At 42.5% G+C, this 19,878-nt stretch overlaps 4 protein-coding genes and 5 non-coding genes across 9 annotated transcripts in view; 6 read left to right on the forward strand and 3 right to left on the reverse strand.

Moving 5' to 3' along the window:
• Nucleotides 1-5,260, reverse strand: part of atp6v0e2 (ATPase H+ transporting V0 subunit e2) — a 6,082-nt gene extending 822 nt beyond the window's left edge. Inside the window, exons 1-4 of the mRNA XM_086156597.1 lie at nucleotides 5,066-5,260; nucleotides 2,236-2,283; nucleotides 1,457-1,555; nucleotides 1-324 (exon numbers count right to left, since the gene is read on the reverse strand). The exon at nucleotides 1-324 is cut by the window's left edge and continues 822 nt beyond it. Of these exons, the coding sequence (XP_086012723.1) occupies nucleotides 1,462-1,555; nucleotides 2,236-2,283; nucleotides 5,066-5,169 (246 nt within the window). The 5' untranslated portion in view covers nucleotides 5,170-5,260 and the 3' untranslated portion in view covers nucleotides 1-324; nucleotides 1,457-1,461. The remainder of the gene's footprint in view (nucleotides 325-1,456; nucleotides 1,556-2,235; nucleotides 2,284-5,065) is intronic.
• Nucleotides 5,261-7,803: 2,543 nt separating this feature from the next.
• On the forward strand, nucleotides 7,804-8,882 carry LOC147228469 (histone H3). The gene has a single exon (XM_086156599.1). It carries the CDS (start codon nucleotides 7,880-7,882, stop codon nucleotides 8,288-8,290), a length of 411 nt encoding a protein of 136 aa, XP_086012725.1. The 5' UTR covers nucleotides 7,804-7,879; the 3' UTR covers nucleotides 8,291-8,882.
• A 2-nt stretch (nucleotides 8,883-8,884) lies between these two features.
• LOC147228470 (histone H2A-like) lies at nucleotides 8,885-9,718 on the forward strand. Its single transcript, XM_086156601.1, has one exon. It carries the CDS (start codon nucleotides 8,892-8,894, stop codon nucleotides 9,273-9,275), a length of 384 nt encoding a protein of 127 aa, XP_086012727.1. The 5' UTR covers nucleotides 8,885-8,891; the 3' UTR covers nucleotides 9,276-9,718.
• Nucleotides 9,719-9,736: 18 nt separating this feature from the next.
• trnav-aac (transfer RNA valine (anticodon AAC)) lies at nucleotides 9,737-9,809 on the reverse strand. Its single transcript has one exon. It is a non-coding gene; the product is annotated as a tRNA-Val (tRNA).
• Nucleotides 9,810-10,648: 839 nt separating this feature from the next.
• On the forward strand, nucleotides 10,649-10,721 carry trnav-cac (transfer RNA valine (anticodon CAC)). Its single transcript has one exon. It is a non-coding gene; the product is annotated as a tRNA-Val (tRNA).
• A 648-nt stretch (nucleotides 10,722-11,369) lies between these two features.
• trnad-guc (transfer RNA aspartic acid (anticodon GUC)) lies at nucleotides 11,370-11,441 on the reverse strand. Its single transcript has one exon. It is a non-coding gene; the product is annotated as a tRNA-Asp (tRNA).
• A 599-nt stretch (nucleotides 11,442-12,040) lies between these two features.
• On the forward strand, nucleotides 12,041-12,113 carry trnav-aac (transfer RNA valine (anticodon AAC)). Its single transcript has one exon. It is a non-coding gene; the product is annotated as a tRNA-Val (tRNA).
• A 1,075-nt stretch (nucleotides 12,114-13,188) lies between these two features.
• trnad-guc (transfer RNA aspartic acid (anticodon GUC)) lies at nucleotides 13,189-13,260 on the forward strand. Its single transcript has one exon. It is a non-coding gene; the product is annotated as a tRNA-Asp (tRNA).
• Nucleotides 13,261-17,142: 3,882 nt separating this feature from the next.
• LOC147228476 (uncharacterized) lies at nucleotides 17,143-19,859 on the forward strand. Its single transcript, XM_086156133.1, has 7 exons — nucleotides 17,143-17,197; nucleotides 17,753-18,147; nucleotides 18,424-18,451; nucleotides 18,533-18,883; nucleotides 19,125-19,159; nucleotides 19,419-19,758; nucleotides 19,831-19,859. Exons 1-7 carry the CDS (start codon nucleotides 17,143-17,145, stop codon nucleotides 19,857-19,859), a joined length of 1,233 nt encoding a protein of 410 aa, XP_086012259.1.
• Nucleotides 19,860-19,878: the final 19 nt, after the last annotated feature.

The raw sequence follows: 19,878 nt of genomic DNA on the forward strand, positions 1-19,878 counted from the left end.
AAACAAACACAAAACACTTTGGAACCGCCGGTTCAGGCCGCGCGGCGGAAACAGAGCGACGCGCCCGAGGCGGCCGGCCGACACCGACGGTCCAAAACAAACGGAAAAGGGATCACGGAATCACTACGCACTTTTTAAAAACACGTTTTTCCACAAGCTCCGGGAGCTTTACTCACCCCAGACCCCCACCACCCCACCCAACTCCCCGGAGAACATCTTAATGAATCATGCAAACCGGAGGTGCGTTTGGGGAGCGTCGGTATCTTCAGGTGTTCCGTCCGACTCCGACGTACCAGCCGATGGGAGGCGGAGGTGGAGCATCGACTGAAATAATAAAAAGACAGCACGGTTTCCTCCACGTCCAAAGACGAGAAGAAGGGAGGAAAGGGTTCAGGAGCCCGGGAGAGAAATCTTATCCATCTGATTAGCCCATTATGGCACTATTTATTCACTAAACTGCACAAAAACAACCTCATACTGTCATATATATATACTGCTCAAAAAAATAAAGGGAACACTTGAACAACACAATGTAACTCCAAGTCAATCACACTTCTGTGAAATCATAGTGTCCACTGAGGAAGCAACACAGATTCATTTTGACTTGTTTTAAGGACATTACATCAAAGTTGGATCAGCCTGGAGTTTGTTTTTACACTTTCATTTTGAGTGTGATTCCTAATCCAGACCTCCATGGGTTGATACAATTGATTTCCATTGATCTTTTTTGTGTGATTTTGTTGTCAGCACATTCAACTGTGTAAAGAGCAAAGTATTTCATAAGAATATTTCATTCATTTAGATCTAGGATGTGTTTTTGAAGTGTTCCCTTTATTTTTTTGAGCAGTGTATATATCCTCTAATACAAACCTACTAGCAGCACCTTCTGCTCGCTCTAAGCGATCTCAGGCAAAACTGTTCTCAGTTCTACTACCTCAGTGGTGGAACAAACTTCCGGAAGCAACAAGACGAGCATCATCTCTCTCAACCTTCAAGAAACAGGTAAAAACGTTTCTCTTTCAGGACTTTTTACTGCGCTGATGCCCCAGATCAGGTTAGGAACCAAGTTAGGCTATGCAGTGTGTGTGTGTGTATGTCTTTGTCAAAAAAAAAAAAAAAAAACTCACTAACCCCAGCTTACTGTTCTGTATATTTCCTGTGCATCTTGTATTTGCAAGTGTATTTGCAGTCCTTATGTCCTCTATTTTAAGTCGCTTTGGATAAAAGCGTCTGCCAAATGTAATGTAATATATCTGTCTGCATCGGCGTGCACTGCATACCTCATAGTTTAATGTGCACTGTTAAATGTCACAGTACGCTTTACCGCTAATTTGCACTCCATTTCATGGATAAAAATCCTCTATATGTCCGGCACATGCGTAGAAATGGACACTAATGCTAACTTTGACTTGTTATTCTGGGATGGAGTCGCAGGAGCAGAGACGCGCTGACTCACCTCAGCTACTCCCAGTAGTATTGCAGGTACCAGATGGTGTCGTTCTTCAGCTGCGGGCCGAACAGGGGGTTGGCCTGGGCCAGGATGGCTATCAGCCAGCTGCGGGAGGGTAACTCAAGTTAAAAACATCTTCTCAAGTGTCTGCAGACACCGTCACCCCTGGTGGAGTGTCGGCTCCCTCTAGCGGCCGGACAACCCCGGGCCCAAATCCGTGAAAATGAGAGCAAACGGAGGGTTTCCACGGCAACGAGACCGTTCGCGTCGACGACGGTTACCGACGTCGGGATTGTGTGCAATAATCCCAAGATCAGATTCTTACCACTTTTAGTGAAATATATTACTCTTATGAGATGAGATGAGAACAACTTTATTAATCCTGAAGGAAATTGTTGTGCCAGAGTTTCAAGTAAAAACATAACAGTAATAGATCATAGTGGAAAGGAGGAAGAATGAGAAATATAATGAAATATAAATTGTCTTAGCTGTTAGCAGTAACTACAAAGATTGAAGATTCCCTGCGGCTGAGGGAAGAGGAATTAAAACAAATTATTTTACAAATTTACAAATTATTTTACAAATTATTGTTGTACTGTCACAGTAAAAATGTATAATGCAAACTGACACCATCTTACTTGTGAAGTATTATTTAATGTTACATAACAACACCACACTTTGTACTCAAATTGTTGTTTACCTTCAGTACAAGGTGGAAATTAACCCAAACCAGATTCCCTGTTTGTGTGTGTGTGTGTGTGTGTGTGTTTCTAATGTGTACTCACAACAGGTAGCAGCAGACGGCGGTGAGGATGAGGCTGGTGACGATCACCCTGCAGGGAAGGAGACGAGGGTGGACATCAACAACAACAACAACAACAACAACAACAACAACAACAACAACAACAACAACACTGGCACAGAGGTCAATGGGCTTCACTGAGCATTTGGATTAAACGCAACCTTGATTTTTCTTATTAATCTCGCAATTTCTTAAGACGATCGAGGGGAAATCATTCGTTGCTGATTCCAGCGAAGCCCTTCATCAATGTGAGGCTGAATAAAACAAATTTGAGTGGAGAAAAGGGACGAGGGCATTGAGAACAATGCATTTTTTAATAATTATAATCATAATCATGTTGATACTACTTCTAATCATATAAAAAAATAATGATGACACTGGCCCTACTAATAATAATAATAACAACATAAATGATAATGATGTTGATACTACTACTAATTACAAGAATAACAATGATACTGCAACTGCTATGACTAATAATAATAATAATCATGTTCATTCGACTACAACTAACAATGTTAAAAATGATGATACTTCTACTATTATTACTAATAACAGAAATAATAATATTGTTGATAGTAGTGCTATAAATAACAACACTGATACTACCACTACTACTACTAATAATAATAATGATGATAATGTCGATTCTACTACTAATACCAATGATAATAATGACATTGATACTAGTACTACTGATAACAACACTGATGTTGATACCACAACTACTACTCCTAATAACAATAATAATAATGTTGATACTACCACTACTACTAATAATAAAAATAACAATAATAACAATAGTAGTGTTGATGCTCCCACTACTATAACTACTATAACAATAATAACAATGTTGACACTACCACTACTTCTATAAATAATAACAATGATAACATTGATTCTACTCCTCATAACAATGATAATAATGATGTTGCTACAAGTACAACTGATAACCACACTGATGTAAATACTACAACCACTACTACTGCTAATAATAATAATAATGTGATACTACCACTACTACTACTACTTATAATAATAATATTAATAATAATGATAATGATAATGCTAATAATTTTGATTCTACTACTAACAACAATGATAATGATGGCATTGATACTAGTATTACTGATAACAACACTGATGTTGATACTACAACCACTACTGCTACTACTACTAATAATAATGTTGGCACCACCACTACTGCTGCTACTATTACTAATAATAATGATAATAATAATGTTCATACTACCACTACTACAACTAATAATAAGAATAATAATGATAATAATGTTGATTCTACTACTAATAACAATGATAATGATGGCATTGATACTAGTACGACTAATAACAACACTGATGTTAATACGACAACCACTACTACTACCACTACTACTACCACTACTACTACTACTTATAATAATAATCATAATCATAATCATAATAATAATAATAATAATACAATAATAATGATAATAATTTTGATTCTACTACTAATTACAATGATAATAATGATGTTGATACTAGCACTACTTTTATTACCACTACTAATACTACTACTACTAATAATAATAATGATACTAAGAAGAAGAATGTTGAAACTATCACTATTACTAATAATAATGACAACATAAATAACAATGCTGACACTGTACTACAAGAACTCCTCATAATAATAATAACAATAATAATAATAATAATAATAATAATAATAATAATGATAATAATGTTGATTGTACTACTAATAACAATGATAATGATGGCATTGATACTAGTACAACTAATAACGACACTGATGTTAATACTACAACCACTACTACTACCACTACTACTACTACTCATAATAATAATAAGAATAATAATAATAAAATAATAATGATAGTAATGTTGATTGTACTACTAATAACAATGATAATGATAGCATTGATACTAGTATGACTAATCACAACACTGATGTTGATACTACTACTACTACTACTACTAATAATAATAATGTTGGCACTCCCACTACTACTGCTACTATTACTAATAATAATGACGATAATAGTGTTGCTTCTACCACTATTAATACTAATAATAATAATGATAATAATGTTGATTCTACTACTAATAACAATGATAATGGAAGCATTGATACTAGTACGACTAATAACAACACTAATGTTGATACTACAACTACAACTACCTCCACTAACACTTCTACTACTAATAATAATGTTGAAACGACCACTACTTTTACTACCACTACTACTACTACTAATAATAAGAAGAAGAATAATGTTGAAACTACCACTACTACTACTACTACTAATAATAATAATAATAATAATAATAATAATAACAATAATAATAATAATAACAAGAAGAATGTTGAAACTACCACTATTGTTACTACCACTACTACTAATAATAATAACAACATAAATAACAATGCTGACATTGTACTACAAGAACTCCTCATAATAATAATAACAATAATAATAATAATAATAATAACAGGTGCAAGGGAGGGTGGATGGAGGACTGAGGGATAATGGATGAGAGGGGGACTGGATGGAAGGATGGATGGATGGATGGATGGAAGGATGGATGGATGGATGGATGGATGGATGGATGGATGGATGGAGGGATGAATGGATGGATGGATGTATGGTGGGTGTGGAGGGATGAGGTGCACACAGGGTGACGGCGGCCTGCAGCGTCGGAGCCAGGCGTCCAGAGCCGCGCTCCGCGCCGACGACCGGAAACTATCCGGTCCGCCGCCGTTACGAAACAATCGACGACGCTCTGCCGTGACGGCAAGCCCCACCTACCCCCGGTTGGGTCCCTTGGGCACCAGGAACGGCGCCACGACCCCCACCAGCGCCCACAAGGTGGTGAAGCAGATCATCGGCAGGGCGAGGGAGTGGTACGCCATGTCTGCGGAGCTGCTCTCTTGTTTGTCCAAGAAGATAAACCGCGTCAATGGCCGCCGAGCCTGCCCGTCGCTTCCGGTAACTCGAGTATTACGCGACGCGATTGGTCCAGATGGAGGGCCCTTCCCGCTGCTGATTGGCGCAGCCGCCTGTCTGTCAGTGTTATTAGCGGGACCGGAACCGGAAGGACGTTCATGTAAAAAAAAAAACCTTTTTTATTTATTTTTTATTTAGAAACTTTTGGAAAAATCCCCCCAAATATATATATATACTAATATAAAATATATATATATACTAATAAAAATATACATACTAATATATATATATATAAAATAATATATATACAATCACAGTTTGATGTCCGAGATTTCTTGTGAACCACCAAGTTAAATATTTGTTATATTCCCATTGCAAGTTTTTTTTATTTTTTATTAAGTTCTTTTTTATTTCATTTATTTATCTATATATTTTATAATTTTCGTTTACTTTCTTTTTCGTCCAGCATTAAACATTTCTCACAAACCTTTAACAATGTTAACTTCTGATTTCATACAGAACGAATGTCCTTATGTCCTTGCTTCCTCATGCCCGGTTGTTTCATTGACATTCGATTCTACCTTGCCATGTTTATTTGTACATATGTATATTTGTTTATGGTATTTGTGTTCAATAAAAAACAAAAAAACAAAAAAAAAAACTATGCTCCCATCAAAAAAAAAGTATATATATAAGTAGGAAAAAAAAAAAGCACGAAGTATTGGAGTTGAAATAAAGATGTAATGCACATAAAAAATGTACATTTACAAATGTTAATACACAAAAAATCTGTGCAGCCATGGGAAACACAAAAATATACAAAGAAACAAAAATCAGACAGCCCTATAAAGAGTATAGCTAAAATACAGATACATCCAAATATTTTATTATTATTATATCTTTATCTTAATCTAATGTTATCTTTCCAAAATAACATTTGTTCGTACTGCATTCCGATTCTGAAGTTAATTTCTAGAGGGGCTGTAGTAATCTACCTCCCTGATGCCAAGGAAAAATGTCCTCATCCTGCAGTTGCAGTGAGAATCCAGTCCTCTCAACCCAGGCTTGTACATTTAACCAAAATAGTTGTGAGTACACGCAATAATGAAATAAATATGTACAGGTATACCACAGGAACCACAGGAGTCATCGATATCAATCCTAAATCTTTGTAGTGTTTTTTTGTTGGCTACATGTTCTGAACAATTTTATGAGAAACCTCCTTTTCTTTGTTGTTGAAACAGAATTTATGACTAATCAGCCATATTTTATTCCAAAATAAATCCTTATATAAAGAAGACCAAAAAAACAAAAACAAGCAGCTGCAAAACACTTCTTTTGGCAGAACAGCAAAACCAAATATGGCAATAAATTCACATAGTAACAACTGACCACTAACCTCCAGAAGTTGTGAAACTAAAATGATACTGTTGTCGACCCAGCTATTATTATAAAACCATTTCTTTTTCTACTGAATACTCCTGTTAATATACCGGGGATACCAGACCCAAAATGTCCCTCACACCATTCGATACCGAGATGGAATTGACATTAAGTAAATGATATGTTGATTTAACAACAAAAAAAAAACAAAACATTCCTGTCGACCGACTGAAAACATGTGGAGGCATATTTAAATTTGTTCAATCGAAGACAAAGTATCCTGCAGTAAGTCAGACACAAAAGATAGACTGATAGATACTTTTTTAAATCCCAAAGAAAATTCTGGTAGCAGAAAGCAAAGCAGTGCACACTGTTACACGCAAGCCAATAAGCAAAATATAAGAATATTAAGTATGGAAAAAAATGTAGTCGATTGAAGACAACACAGAAATACATGTTTCTATCTCATCTACTCATACTGACAGTAAAATTGGAACGTATTTAATCTAAAAACATTTCCAGCGCACTATTTTGGAATAAATTTAAGTCCACTATTGTGATGAACTCATGTAATGTTTGAAGAAATTGGAGGCTCCATTTAGAGCATTAATACTTTTTAAACTGCAGTTGGACAGACAGCAAGAAGGAAAACAGTTGTCTTCAGATGCACATCACTGGAATCTCTAACAAACTTCCGGGTTAAAGATCACATGTCCATGAACTGACCAATCAGATAGAAGACCCACGACAAAGTACCTGAGTTTGAAAAGCACAAAAGCAGATTCATGACATTATTCCAGTTATTTTCTAACCCTGTTGAAAATCCACAAATTAAACCCCTTTCATGCGTCATCGTGACGCCACTCAACAGTATAAAACCAGCAGCGCGTAAATGAATACCAATAAAACGAATATCAATATCAAGATATATATAATTTCATAAACATACTATTACAGAGTAAAATATACTAAATTAGGGTTAAATGGAGAACGTCGACTCGCTGTGGCGACCCCTAAAGGAGAAGAATAAACTAAATACCAAGTTGTATATATTCAAATAAACGCATCATTATTCACTCAAATTTTAAAAATATAATAGACGCGTCTTTGGAGGCAAATTTTAAGTCGATTCTTTCCTTTTCCGCGGTTGACTATTTGATCTAAAAAAATTGAATCAACATTAAATCGTCCTCAGAGTCAAAGCCACGCCCAGTTCTACGTCATAATGTCGTCATCAGAGCAGTATAAGACCAGCAGCGCGTCCCTGCGCTCCTCCACTCGTCTTCCAGCAAGATGGCCAGAACTAAGCAGACCGCCAGAAAGTCCACCGGAGGCAAAGCCCCCAGGAAGCAGCTGGCCACCAAGGCCGCCCGCAAGAGCGCCCCGGCCACCGGCGGCGTGAAGAAGCCCCACCGCTACAGGCCCGGCACCGTGGCCCTGCGAGAGATCCGCCGCTACCAGAAGTCCACCGAACTGCTGATCCGCAAGCTGCCCTTCCAGCGCCTGGTGAGGGAGATCGCCCAGGACTTCAAGACCGACCTGCGCTTCCAGAGCTCCGCCGTCATGGCTCTGCAGGAGGCCAGCGAGGCCTACCTGGTGGGCCTGTTCGAGGACACCAACCTGTGCGCCATCCACGCCAAGAGGGTGACCATCATGCCCAAAGACATCCAGCTGGCGAGGAGGATCCGCGGGGAGAGAGCTTAGACCTCCTGCCGCCGCTCCTCACACGCACAACGGCTCTTTTCAGAGCCACACACTCCCTCGACGAGCTCCGTCCTCCACTAACACACTGTTTTTGAAATTGATGAACAAAACAACTGCACCGGTAGAATAACAGTATAGCACTAGGACATAATCGGGTCTTACGTGACTTGTGGAAACATCTCAATTGTTAGGTGATTACACAGCAACAGCTGATTATTTATATAGATTTACTGTTGCTGCTCATGTGAATGAGCATAACAATACAGTAATACTGCCATTAATAGAGACAAGTCACAACTGCAGGGATACAAATAACCGAGGGAAGAACAGAAGCACTTTTCACATTGAAAAGCAATATTTTACCTGCTTTCCAGCAGGAACACAGTGCTGGAAACCAACCGAGCCGAACACATAGGAACCGTCATTCATTTGAACACGAGCAGCAAAACGTATAGTAACGTTTCAGCGGAACTCGTCTCTGATTGGAGGACTCAATCCCCGCTCCAACAGACCAATGACAGAGCAGCTGCGGGGGTATAAAGACACACTTCTCCATTGGCGGTGTCATTCTGTTGCAAATCTCACACAGGAAGATTTCACAATGAGCGGAAGAGGCAAAACCGGAGGCAAAGCCCGCGCTAAGGCCAAGACCCGCTCGTCCCGCGCCGGGCTCCAGTTCCCCGTGGGCCGCGTCCACAGGCTGCTGAGGAAGGGCAACTACGCCGAGCGAGTGGGAGCCGGCGCCCCGGTGTACCTGGCGGCCGTGCTGGAGTACCTGACCGCCGAGATCCTGGAGCTGGCCGGGAACGCCGCCCGCGACAACAAGAAGACCCGCATCATCCCGCGTCACCTGCAGCTGGCCGTCCGCAACGACGAGGAGCTCAACAAGCTGCTGGGCGGAGTCACCATCGCCCAGGGCGGCGTGCTGCCCAACATCCAGGCGGTGCTGCTGCCCAAGAAGACCGAGAAGCCCGCCAAGAAGTAGACTGAGCCCCCGGAACACCCGACAACACAACGGCTCTTTTCAGAGCCACGCAATCCGCATCTAGAGCTGCGTGATCCCGACTGTCAATGAACAGACCTGGTGAATAGACCAGCGGTCCTGACAATTCGCCCAAAACTGTGAGAAGATTATTTCCATCCTAACATTGATGATAGGCATTCCGTTTCGTAAACTACTGATGGGACCGATACCTCAAGTAAACAATTTATGACAGTAAACAACGCGCAAAGGAGAAAAAGATCACAAGATCGAAATTATGTATTTATGCCGAGTTCCAACAAACCCACGGAATGTTGACACAGTTTCCTTATAAACACACTGGATGCGCAGTGCATCCAAAGGATACCAGTGTCACTTGTCCCATCACTAGTCGGGACTTGTTACAATATGAATACAAATAAGTTCAGAGAAGTCCAGCAGCAAGAAGTGGAATAGATAAAATGTGTTTCCGCCCGGTCTCGAACCGGGGACCTTTCGCGTGTTAGGCGAACGTGATAACCACTACACTACGGAAACTGATGCTACACAGGAAGTAGTGTGGGTCTTAAGTGTGATATTGATGACGTGATGCACCATTTATAGACACATGGTTACGAACATACAATACATCCTTGACTAATGGAGAAATTTACTTGCCTTTGTGATGACCGAGCTGTGAAACGTATCGCAAACACAACTGCTATGTGGTTTTTAAATGGCAAAGTCGCGATTAGGTTATGATCTCCAAACCGTATTTCCCGCACTATAAGGCGCACCTAAAGGCCTTTAACCTTCTACAGCCTAAGAATTTTCTATTTGATTAAAGATTGTATGAGTATTTAAAAATTATTTTACTTTTGCAGGCGCACCTAAAAGCCTTTAACCTTCTGCAGCCTAAGAATTTTTCTATTTGATTAAAGATCGTATGAGTATTTAAAATTTATTTTACTTTTGCAGGCGTACCTAAAAGCATTTAACCTCAAAAACGACAGTGCGCCTTAGATATGGATCAATATTGAGCCGCAAGAGGTCCTGCAACTACGCCGACTCCGTTTTCTCTATTGTAAGAGTTAATGCGCGGTGCGCGCTGGGATATGTGACTGCACGAAGCGTGCATCTTCATTTCCATTTGTGTGTGTGTGTCTGTGTGTGTGCACACTATTGATCAAACACAAACATGTCACAAGGCAAACAGGTTTTTCGCCCCACTCACCAATCTTTATATGTTTGTATAACGTTTTATTTTCTTGTGTGACATGAGGATTCCCACGTCCATTCTGAAATCTATATTTTCATTGCATTTCAAAATTGTGTGCTCTACTTTCAATGCACATTCCTATATCTTGCCTTATTTTATTTATTGCCCACGCATAAAGGTTTCCGTAGTGTAGTGGTTATCACGTTCGCCTCACACGCGAAAGGTCCCCGGTTCGAAACCGGGCGGAAACATATTTAACTTTTTAAATGCGTGTTTGGACAAACCTACCGTGTTTTCTGCAACACGACATACCCGAAACCTGACTGGCTCCGAGGTGCTCCAGATGGCAGACAACGGCTTTGCCTGTCGGAACAGGCAAGAACAAGAAAAATAGACTGTAAAGAAGAAACATAATTAAATTAGTAAACTGTCATTAATATCCTCTCTTCCTGAAGTGAACGTTAGCGACAAAAATATCTCCGAGATCCCGGTAATCAGAGCCGGAGAGCTATATTTGCTCATTTAAGCAGTTGTTTCTGCTAGCTTAGTTCGTTAGCATGAAACTTTATGCCCAGCCCGCTAATACCCGCTAGCTTAGCTTGTTCTTTTGTAGCTCCACCGTCAACTCACTAATTATTCAGCCTCACATATGAACGAGGCGAAGACTATTTTTGTTTGGTTAAAGTTTTGATAAACGCATTTTAACATTTTAAAATGTATTTTATTTTTGTTCGTGAGCGAGATATGACATATTTCCGGTGAGCCCTCAATGTCACATCGGCATCCAGGAGTCCGGCAGTGTGTGGTGTCCACCTTTGTGCCGCTTCTTCTGCTTTGTTGGATGTTTGTTCTCTGATACAAAATACTTGAAGAGACATCCTTGAAATAAAGTGCATTTCCTCCCCGTCGGGGAATCGAACCCCTGTCTTCCGCGTGACAGGCGGAGATACTGTCCACTATACTAACGAGGAGTTACCGTTAGATAGCGTAAACATGTGACTAGATGCAACTGTGTGTGAGATATCTGTAAAACTTTGCGAGAAAAATGAAAATAGCAAAAAGAATCATATCCATAAACTCTCATTATAGTCCTCTCTTTCTGAGGTGAACGTTAGCAGTGACAAAATATCTCAGATAGCTGAGGTTGTTGTAATCACAATGGGAGTGCCAGCTTTACTCATACAAGCAGTTGTGTTTGCTAGCTTAGCTTGTTAGCTTGACGCTTCCTACCTGGTTGAATTCGCTAGCTCAGGTGGCTGGTATATGGCTTTACTTTTAACACGGTTGTTCCTGCAAGCTTTACTCTTTATCATGCAGCTTTCTGTCAACCCTGTTGTGTCCCAAAGCTTAGTTCGTTAGCATGAAACCTTCAATACACCCCCTCCTTTATCCGCTAGCTTATCTTGTTCATGTGTAGCTCTATTTTTTTCTAGGCTTTGTCTACTAGTTAGCTCATTAGCATGTCGCTTCAACTCACTTTCGTCATTTAGCCTCAGACATGAACGTGCAATCGAACATTGACAGGGGTGGATAAAGATATTATTTTAAAATTTTAATTGCTTTTGTAGGAGTTTCCGTAGTGTAGTGGTTATCACGTTCGCCTAACACGCGAAAGGTCCCCGGTTCGAGACCGGGCGGAAACATATTTAGCATTTTTTTTTCACTTCCTCCGCTTTCAACAGGGAAAGTGGATTTTCGGCATTTTGTTCCTCAATTGATCCCTGTCCTTTCCAGCTGGCTGTGTTTCAACGGCACACGGAAGGCTGGGAGAAGGCATCTCTTTAACCCAGAGTTGTCATTTTCCACACATTTTAACTCATGTATATTTGCTTCTTTGTACCAGAGAACAAAATATCCACACACTGACGCACAACCAGCTGCGGATGTGACGTCAGGACCTCATCAGAAATGCATCATATCTCGATCACTAACAAAAATAAAATACAGTAACAAAATTTAATGTGTTTATCCAATCTTTAATCATACAAACAAGTCTCTTAGGCGAGATGATCATGTCTGAGGCTAAATTGATTGAAGTGAGTTCACGGTGAAGTGACACGCTAATGAACTAAGCTTGTGGACACAGATGCTACACTTGAACGCCCTAACCTAGCTGATAATAGCGGGCTAAACAGAAGGCTGCATGCTAACGAACTACATCCTAACAAAGGTAGGGGACACAACAGGGTTGACAGGAACCTGCATGCGCAAGAGTAAAGCTAGCAGGCACAACAGTATTAAAAATAAAGCCATATACCAGCCACCTAAGCGAGCGGATACTGCGGGCTTCAATAGGAAGAGTCATGCTAACAATTGTGTGTGTGTGACTCAGTTTCATCTTTGCTGTGTGACCGCTGTTGGTACGAACACACATCCATTTGAATGAAGCTGCTTCTTCCTGTCTTGCTGTTCCCTACTTACTTTCTGTAGTAAAAGAAAATAATAATTATAATGAAGCATGGATATTCCGATTGCCTTAGACAAGAGAAGTGAAAGCAACGCACACCACTTTGAAACACAATGCAAACATGGATTTTTCTTTTGGGGGCTTTAAAAGGCAAAGTTCCAATTAGATCACCCACCATTCATGAAACCATCGATATATGAAGAGAGACTGAAGTCGTAAATCCACTTTTTCCATTGTTGTCAAACATTATATTTGCAGATATCTCACACACAGTTGGATCTTGGCAATTGTTTACATCGTTGAAATCCAACTCCTCGTTAGTATAGTGGACAGTATCTCCGCCTGTCACGCGGAAGACCGGGGTTCGATTCCCCGACGGGGAGGAAACGCTCCTTATTTCAAGAATGTCTCTTCTTTATCCACGAATTTTAACTCAAGTATTTTGTATCAGAGAACAAACATCCAACAAAAGCAGATAAAGCGGCACAAAGGTGGACACCACACACTATCGGACTCCTGGCTGCGGATGTGACGTCGAGGGTTCACTGGAAATACGTCATATCTCGCTCACGAACAAAATAAAATACATTTTAAAATGTTAATCTTCTTCTTCTTTCGGCTTTTTCCGTCAGGGGTCGCCACAGCGAGTCAACTTTCTCCATCTAACCCTATTCTCTGTATCTTCCTCTCTCACTCCAACTACCTTCATATCCTCTCACTCCGTCCATAAAATGTTAAATGTTTGGTTGTTAATGTTATGTTGTAAATGTTAATGTTTGGTTATCAAAAAATTAACCAAACATGTGTGAGGCTAAATGACAATAGTGAGTTGACGGTGGAACCACAAACGACAATAATGACAGTTTACGGATTTAATTATGTTTCTTCTTTACAATCTATTTTTCTTGTTCTTGCCTGTTCCGACGGGCAAAGCCGTTGACTGCCGTCTGGAGCACCTCGGAGCCAATCAGGTGTCATCTCAAAGTCTCGCAACTAGGTGGCGCCAGGCGATTGGCTGGACTCACCCGCATCTGAACTGAGACGAGCAGCTGCTCGCTGATTGGCTGGGCCGGGTCACATGATCGCAAACCCGTGTCCATCTTGTCATTAGTCCAGTGAACAGTATCTACACTTCCGCAAGAAACTGGGTTTGATTCATGAACGGGGAGGAAACATCTTAATATACACAGGTGAGGGATTTACTGCCATTTTTATTTACATTTAAGTTTGTTTAATTGAGTGTGTGACCCCTGTTTCCTCTTTTCTGTGTGAACTCTACTCGTACGAACACACATCCAGTTGAATGAAGCTGCTTCTTCCTTTTCTTGCTGTTTTTCTCTGAGGAGTTCATAGGTCGATGATGAACGTTGACTCGAGATAAGACGAATTCTCCTCTCAGTTTGTGGGGACACTTTACTATCACTTGTGTGATGGACTGGTAACCAGTTAGTTATTTAGTTAGTTGTCAGTAAGGAACGGAAGAGGCGGGAGGAGGTTCTAACCACTGACACTGAAGGTCACAGTGGAGTGTGCAAGGTCACCGTCCGGCTCCTGCTGACGTCGCTCCTGCTCCAGCTGATGAGTTCTGGTACTGGTGTTCCTGGTATCAAGGAGGTTTGAGGTTCATGATGACCCCTAACATATCGTCAAACCTGGATCGACCTGAAGATCTGGTTCCTCACCTCTGCTCCCCCGTCCGTTCCACTCGATGCCCAGGCGGTTGTTTGGAGAACCTTCTTTTTTTGAGAAGCGGGAAAGACCGCAGAGTACTCATGTTAAACTCAAGGGAAAGCCTTTGGGTGTCAACCTTGAGCCACTTACCTGAGAAACAGGAACACCAGGACCGAATTCAGGACCATAAAAAATAGGACGCTGTGCGTCAAGGTGAGTCCGACTTCTTCTAGTAGGAATCTCTCAGCCATGTAAACCAGGTCAGGCTCCTTCCCGCTAGACAGGTGACACCCCATGTACCAAGAGTCAGCTTCTGCAGCTGAGGATCAGATCGCCAAGGTCCCCTGCTCCGGGTGCCATCCGGTTCAAACAGAACCCAGCCTCCTTGACCCTTCCTGAGGGGCCCTGGTAACCTGTTTCCGGGCAAAGGAAAGTTGGGTCCAGTGATTTTCTTCTTCATGGGGGTCTGCATACAACCTCTAGGAGGTTCCTAACAAACTCCTCCTTCAAGATAACTCCTACTCCATTTCTCTTCTTGTCAGTACCATAATAGTACAACTTAAAGCTGCTCCTAAGCTTCTAGCCTTACTACCTTTCCACCTGGTCTCCTGGACACACAGTATATCCACCTTCCTTCTCTGCATCATGTCCACCAACTCTCTACCTTTTCCTGTCATAGTCCAGATATTCAAAGTCCCTCCTCTCAGTCCCAGAATCTTGCCTTTCCTCTTCGCTCTCTACTTCTGATGCTCATGTCTAAGTCAAACCAAATGGCTCCGTTAGTTCATCAGGATGTATTTCGAGTTGTTTACGTGGAGAAACATATGAGCTGGAGATGACGAGAGTTTCCTCTCCGTCGGGGAAGGAAACTCTGTTCTTCCACGTGACAAGCAGAGATACTGTCCAGTGTGCTGTCTGACAAGTCCAGCTGACCATTTTGGTCCCTATTTTGGTGACCAACAAGTATCCAGCTTTGTATGCAGACCCCCATGAAGAAGAAAATCACTGGACCCAACTTTCCTTTGCCCGGACACAGGTTACCAGGGCCCCTTCCTCCCCAGAGCCAGGCAAGGGGACGCTCTGCGCTCATCCTGACTTCTGTGCTGGTCACCGATTGTCCACAACTAACACCATGGTCAGGAATGAAGGTGTCCATATGTGCACTTGGAACCAAGACACCTGAGGCCACGGTTCTTCAATCGCCCTTGTGGTCGTGTTGTTGGACTTGAGGCTGCATTTCCTGGACACTCGGTGAAGGGTAGGGCGGAGCTGATGACACTAGCTGTTGTTGTCCAATCATCTAGAAGCTCACCCTGACCACCTGGAGCCTTTCTCAACTCCTCCCTGAAAACCATGCAACACTCCTCCCTTTTCAGCTTCCACCACTTTGTCCTCTTCATCTTCCTTGTCACCAGAGTCATCCTACAAACCACCATCCTATGCTGCCTGCTTACGCTCTCACCACCAACTATGTTGGAGTCACTGATCCCTTTCAGGTCACCTCGTCTACACAAGATGTAGTCTACCAACTGTTAAAATTCGCGCGAGATTCACGCGAAGGCTCTTGTCACCCCGTGCATTGAGAGAAGGGAGCGCCTGCCCCGCACAGAAGCCTCCGCGGCCATTGTGGAAGCTGTTCAGGCAGCCGAAACCTGCCCCGATCCACCCGAGGCTACGGCCGGGTCGGTCAAAAGAAAAAGGTGCCACTTCCGCCCCTGGAAGAAAGACTGCAAGACAAAAGCTGTGTGCTGCACATGTGAGAAATACATCTGCAAAAAACATTCTCACCTTCACACATTCTGTCCTACATGTGCTAAATAGAGTTGATGTTGAAAATAGTTCACAAAGTCAAGCAACATTTTGTTGTTTTCTTGTGTTATGAGAGAAGTGTTTTTTTTTTTAATTCACTTCCTAAAAAATATAAAAGAATGAACGGTTGACAAAAATGTTCCAGATTGTTGACTGTTTTTTTATTCCCTTTCTATATAATTAATTCAGAGATAATGACTTCAAATTTATATAATAGCAATAAGAAACCTTAACGGTGTAAAAAAAACTGTTATGACAGTTGGTTTTTGGTAAAAAAAAAAAAAAGGTGGAATCATGTTTACTGGTGATCCTCTTTTTTAATGTGTAACAATAAATACATGATAAAAAAATGGATTAAATTGAGTTAAATTGATAAATAACAGGGTGTTTCATCAAACTAAATAGATTTTGGATTTAAAATTCAATTAAGCCGCTTTATTTTGGGGCTTTGGTAGTGCGGGTCATTTTTGACCCGTAGGACACGGGGAGTAAACAGAATGTTAAGATCACACGAGGGTTAAAAATCAGACAGTGATTTTCTTGATTTTTTTTTTTTTTTTGCATTCTGTCTCTCATAGTTGAATTGTACCGATGATGAAAATGACAGAGGGTTTTTCAGAGGGTTTTCTTGAGACTGTTTCTCAGCCAGAAGGAGGAAGGAAGTTGAATTAAATGCAGCGTTGCCACCACCCCACCCTCAAACACACACTGAAGACACTTCTTTCTCACAGGTTCTTCCAGGCTAATATGAGACTGGTGTCTCTGGGTCATCTGCCGGAGCGGCGATGAGTCCGACCGAAGCGCTGAGTGGACTCGTGGTCCTGCTCCTGTCCCTCCAAGGTACCGAACTTCTCCTTTCTATTTCGTGAAGCATCACACGGCGACTGACGGAAATCGTGACAGAGATGCACCTTTGTATCTGGATACCGTCCTGTTATTTCTACATTCGCTGTGAGGAGATTTCAAGGATCGCCAAAGTGTAGAAAGTCGCCAGAGAACCGCCGAGAGTCCTCTCTCTTCAGATAACTCGGTGTTCCCGTCCCAGTTGGAGCCTGAGGTTCTGCCGCCGTCATTTCTGACCGAGCGTGCTCCTCGCCCATGCTCCTGAAGACACTTCTCGCGTCTTGAAGATCTTCCGTTCGGTCCAGTTCTAACAGACCTTTGAGAGTTTTTCGGCTTGAACATAGCAAACCATCTCGGCTCGGTCCGACCCAAAGCTCAATTTCCCCGTCTCGTGTCGGCACGTTTGAACCGAAGGGACTCAGTCAGGCGGCAGACGAGCGTCACGCAGCCTCACGCTGGATCAAAATGATCTTCCTGCGATAAAAATGCAAAGGTATTCATTGTTAAATTGTTAAAAGGATTTCCTTCCTGTTTCCCCCCTTGATGTTGCAGTGTCTCCTTCCTACACTGAGTGGGAGGTGAAGTACAGATCCAAGAGACTCTGCACACTGACAGGATTCAGTGCAGAGATAAGCTGCACCTTCAACTACCCGTCATATTCAGACAGATTGCCAAATACCAGGAATGAGTTACGCAGGACACTGTGGTTCACTGAGCAGAGAGACGGCCAACCAGTGGACCTGACAACAGAGCCTGAGTACGCAGGCCGGGTGAAGAATCAGTGCAGAGACAAGTGGTGCACTCTGACAATCTCCAACCTGAGAGAGAGCGACGCTGCCACCTACACATTCAGGTTCATCACTGACCTGGAAAATTACACCGGATCCCCCGGGGTCACTCTGGAAGTCAAGAGTAAGACCCCAGCAGCAACGTTTCTCCGACTGGACGTTTCCATCACACACAAATTTCAAACAAAAAAAGAAAAAAATATTCCTTTTGTGTGAAGTTAGATTTGAATGAAATATCTTTCCTGTCTTTCGTCCCTCCAGGCCTCAGGATCGAAAAACACAGTTATTACATGACATGTGTCAACGACTGTGGGATGACTGGGCGTACATATAGCTGGTTTAGAAATGGAGGGAAAATTGAAAGAGTAAGAAAAAATTATTATTATTATTATTCCAAAGAAACTTCTGCAAACAGTGTGTCTTGTGCCATACAAGGACACGAGCGCCATCCCTCCCCTGCAGTGTGTGAGTCCCCTCTTTGTTAGCATCTCTCTTCTATTATTCTGATCTCTTTGTGACTCTGCTTGGAAATGTTCTCTCTCAGGTGTGAACGGTTCTGTGTGCAACATGGTGACCTACACCCACAGAGACATCTGCGCCCCCAAGGGCTCGGCCGTGGACATCTCCTGCAGCTACACCAGTCCAGGGACAGTTTCGTCCACGTTCTGGTTCCGCACTGAAGGGAAGGATCGGAGGCCTCCCTCACAGCCTGAAGACATCGGGAAAAAGGAAAACTACATCGGACGTGTTGAGGTGGACGGTTCAGGGAACGGACGCTCCACACTGAGAATCAGCAACCTGAGCGAGAGCGATTCAGCAGAGTATCACTTCAGACTTGAGGGGACAGGCTTTCGATGGAACAACGAGTTACCTGCGACAACGCTGACCGTTACAGGTGCTGAAGAACTTTCACCGCTTCCAGACTTTGGTTCACAGCAAAGGTCGAACTCAGATTTCAACTGTATTCTGAGAGGAACATCCTCTCCCTCATAACTCTTCTCCTTCTCTTCACCATCTTCAACATACCACACTGTCGTCCGCGTGGAGGCAAACATCCGGCCGAAGCCCATCGCTTTAGAAAGCATCGGCTGCTTCTTTACGATGACATTATTCCCCGCTCTCTCTTTGGTATCCAGCTCTGCAGGTTCAGGTCAGGAGGACAAACAACTATAAGAACATGGTGGAAGTGGAGCTGTTGTGTCACAGCAGCTGCAGCTCAACGGGTCGTTTTTCCTACATCTGGATGCTGAACGGAAGTGAGATCCCCTCCCAGAAGAAGGATCACCTGAAGGTCCATTTGAGTCCCGCAGAGTTTGTCTCCTGTGCTTTGGAAGGACATCTTCAGCACCCATCTCCGCCGCTGTGTGAGTTTTCCTTCATTCTTATTGGAAAACCAAACAACCTGAAGAGTCCAGCCTGAAGCCGTCATCCTGCCGTCCACTTGCAGGGGAAAGTTAAACATGCTGACTTGTAACTGCATGTCTTTTGTTTCCACATCTTCACCCCCAGATGCTCCGGATGTCCCCCGGGTGTCGTTCAGTGCTGCTGACATCCTGGAGGGCAGCTCAGTGCCTCTGACCTGCCTTAGCGCTCTGGGGGAGACAGTGAAGTACCTCTGGTACAAGATTGGAAGGGAAAACACCACGGTGGGCACAGAAAGACAACTCCTCCTCAGTCCAGTTCGGAGGTCAGACTCCGGGAAGTATTACTGCACCGTTGAAAATGTGCTGGGGTCGAAGTCGTCTGAGGCCGTCCACATCGATGTGAAATGTGAGTCGAAGCGGTTATTTGAAAAACAAAGCCTGCTTTATGTTGGTCAGCAATTCGTCCCCCTGAGGGCAGTTCAGAGGTCCGTTTCAGACAATAACTAACATGGTGCCGGTGGAGGAG

Source organism: Fistularia commersonii, chromosome 12, assembly GCF_037954325.1.
Source record: "Fistularia commersonii isolate RoL2024-O1a breed Wild chromosome 12, RoL_Fcom_v1.0, whole genome shotgun sequence".
Lineage (NCBI taxonomy): Eukaryota > Metazoa > Chordata > Actinopteri > Syngnathiformes > Fistulariidae > Fistularia > Fistularia commersonii.

Bases quoted from the DNA above. Each gene is read 5' to 3' on its own strand.
- LOC147228469 (XM_086156599.1), top strand. From the start codon at position 7,880: ATGGCCAGAACTAAGCAGACCGCCAGAAAGTCCACCGGAGGCAAAGCC.
- LOC147228470 (XM_086156601.1), top strand. From the start codon at position 8,892: ATGAGCGGAAGAGGCAAAACCGGAGGCAAAGCCCGCGCTAAGGCCAAG.
- LOC147228476 (XM_086156133.1), top strand. From the start codon at position 17,143: ATGAGTCCGACCGAAGCGCTGAGTGGACTCGTGGTCCTGCTCCTGTCC. The intron at 17,198-17,752 runs GTACCGAACTTC...TTGATGTTGCAG, and splicing joins CCTGCTCCTGTCCCTCCAAG to TGTCTCCTTCCTACACTGAG. The intron at 18,148-18,423 runs GTTTCCATCACA...GTGCCATACAAG, and splicing joins CAACGTTTCTCCGACTGGAC to GACACGAGCGCCATCCCTCC.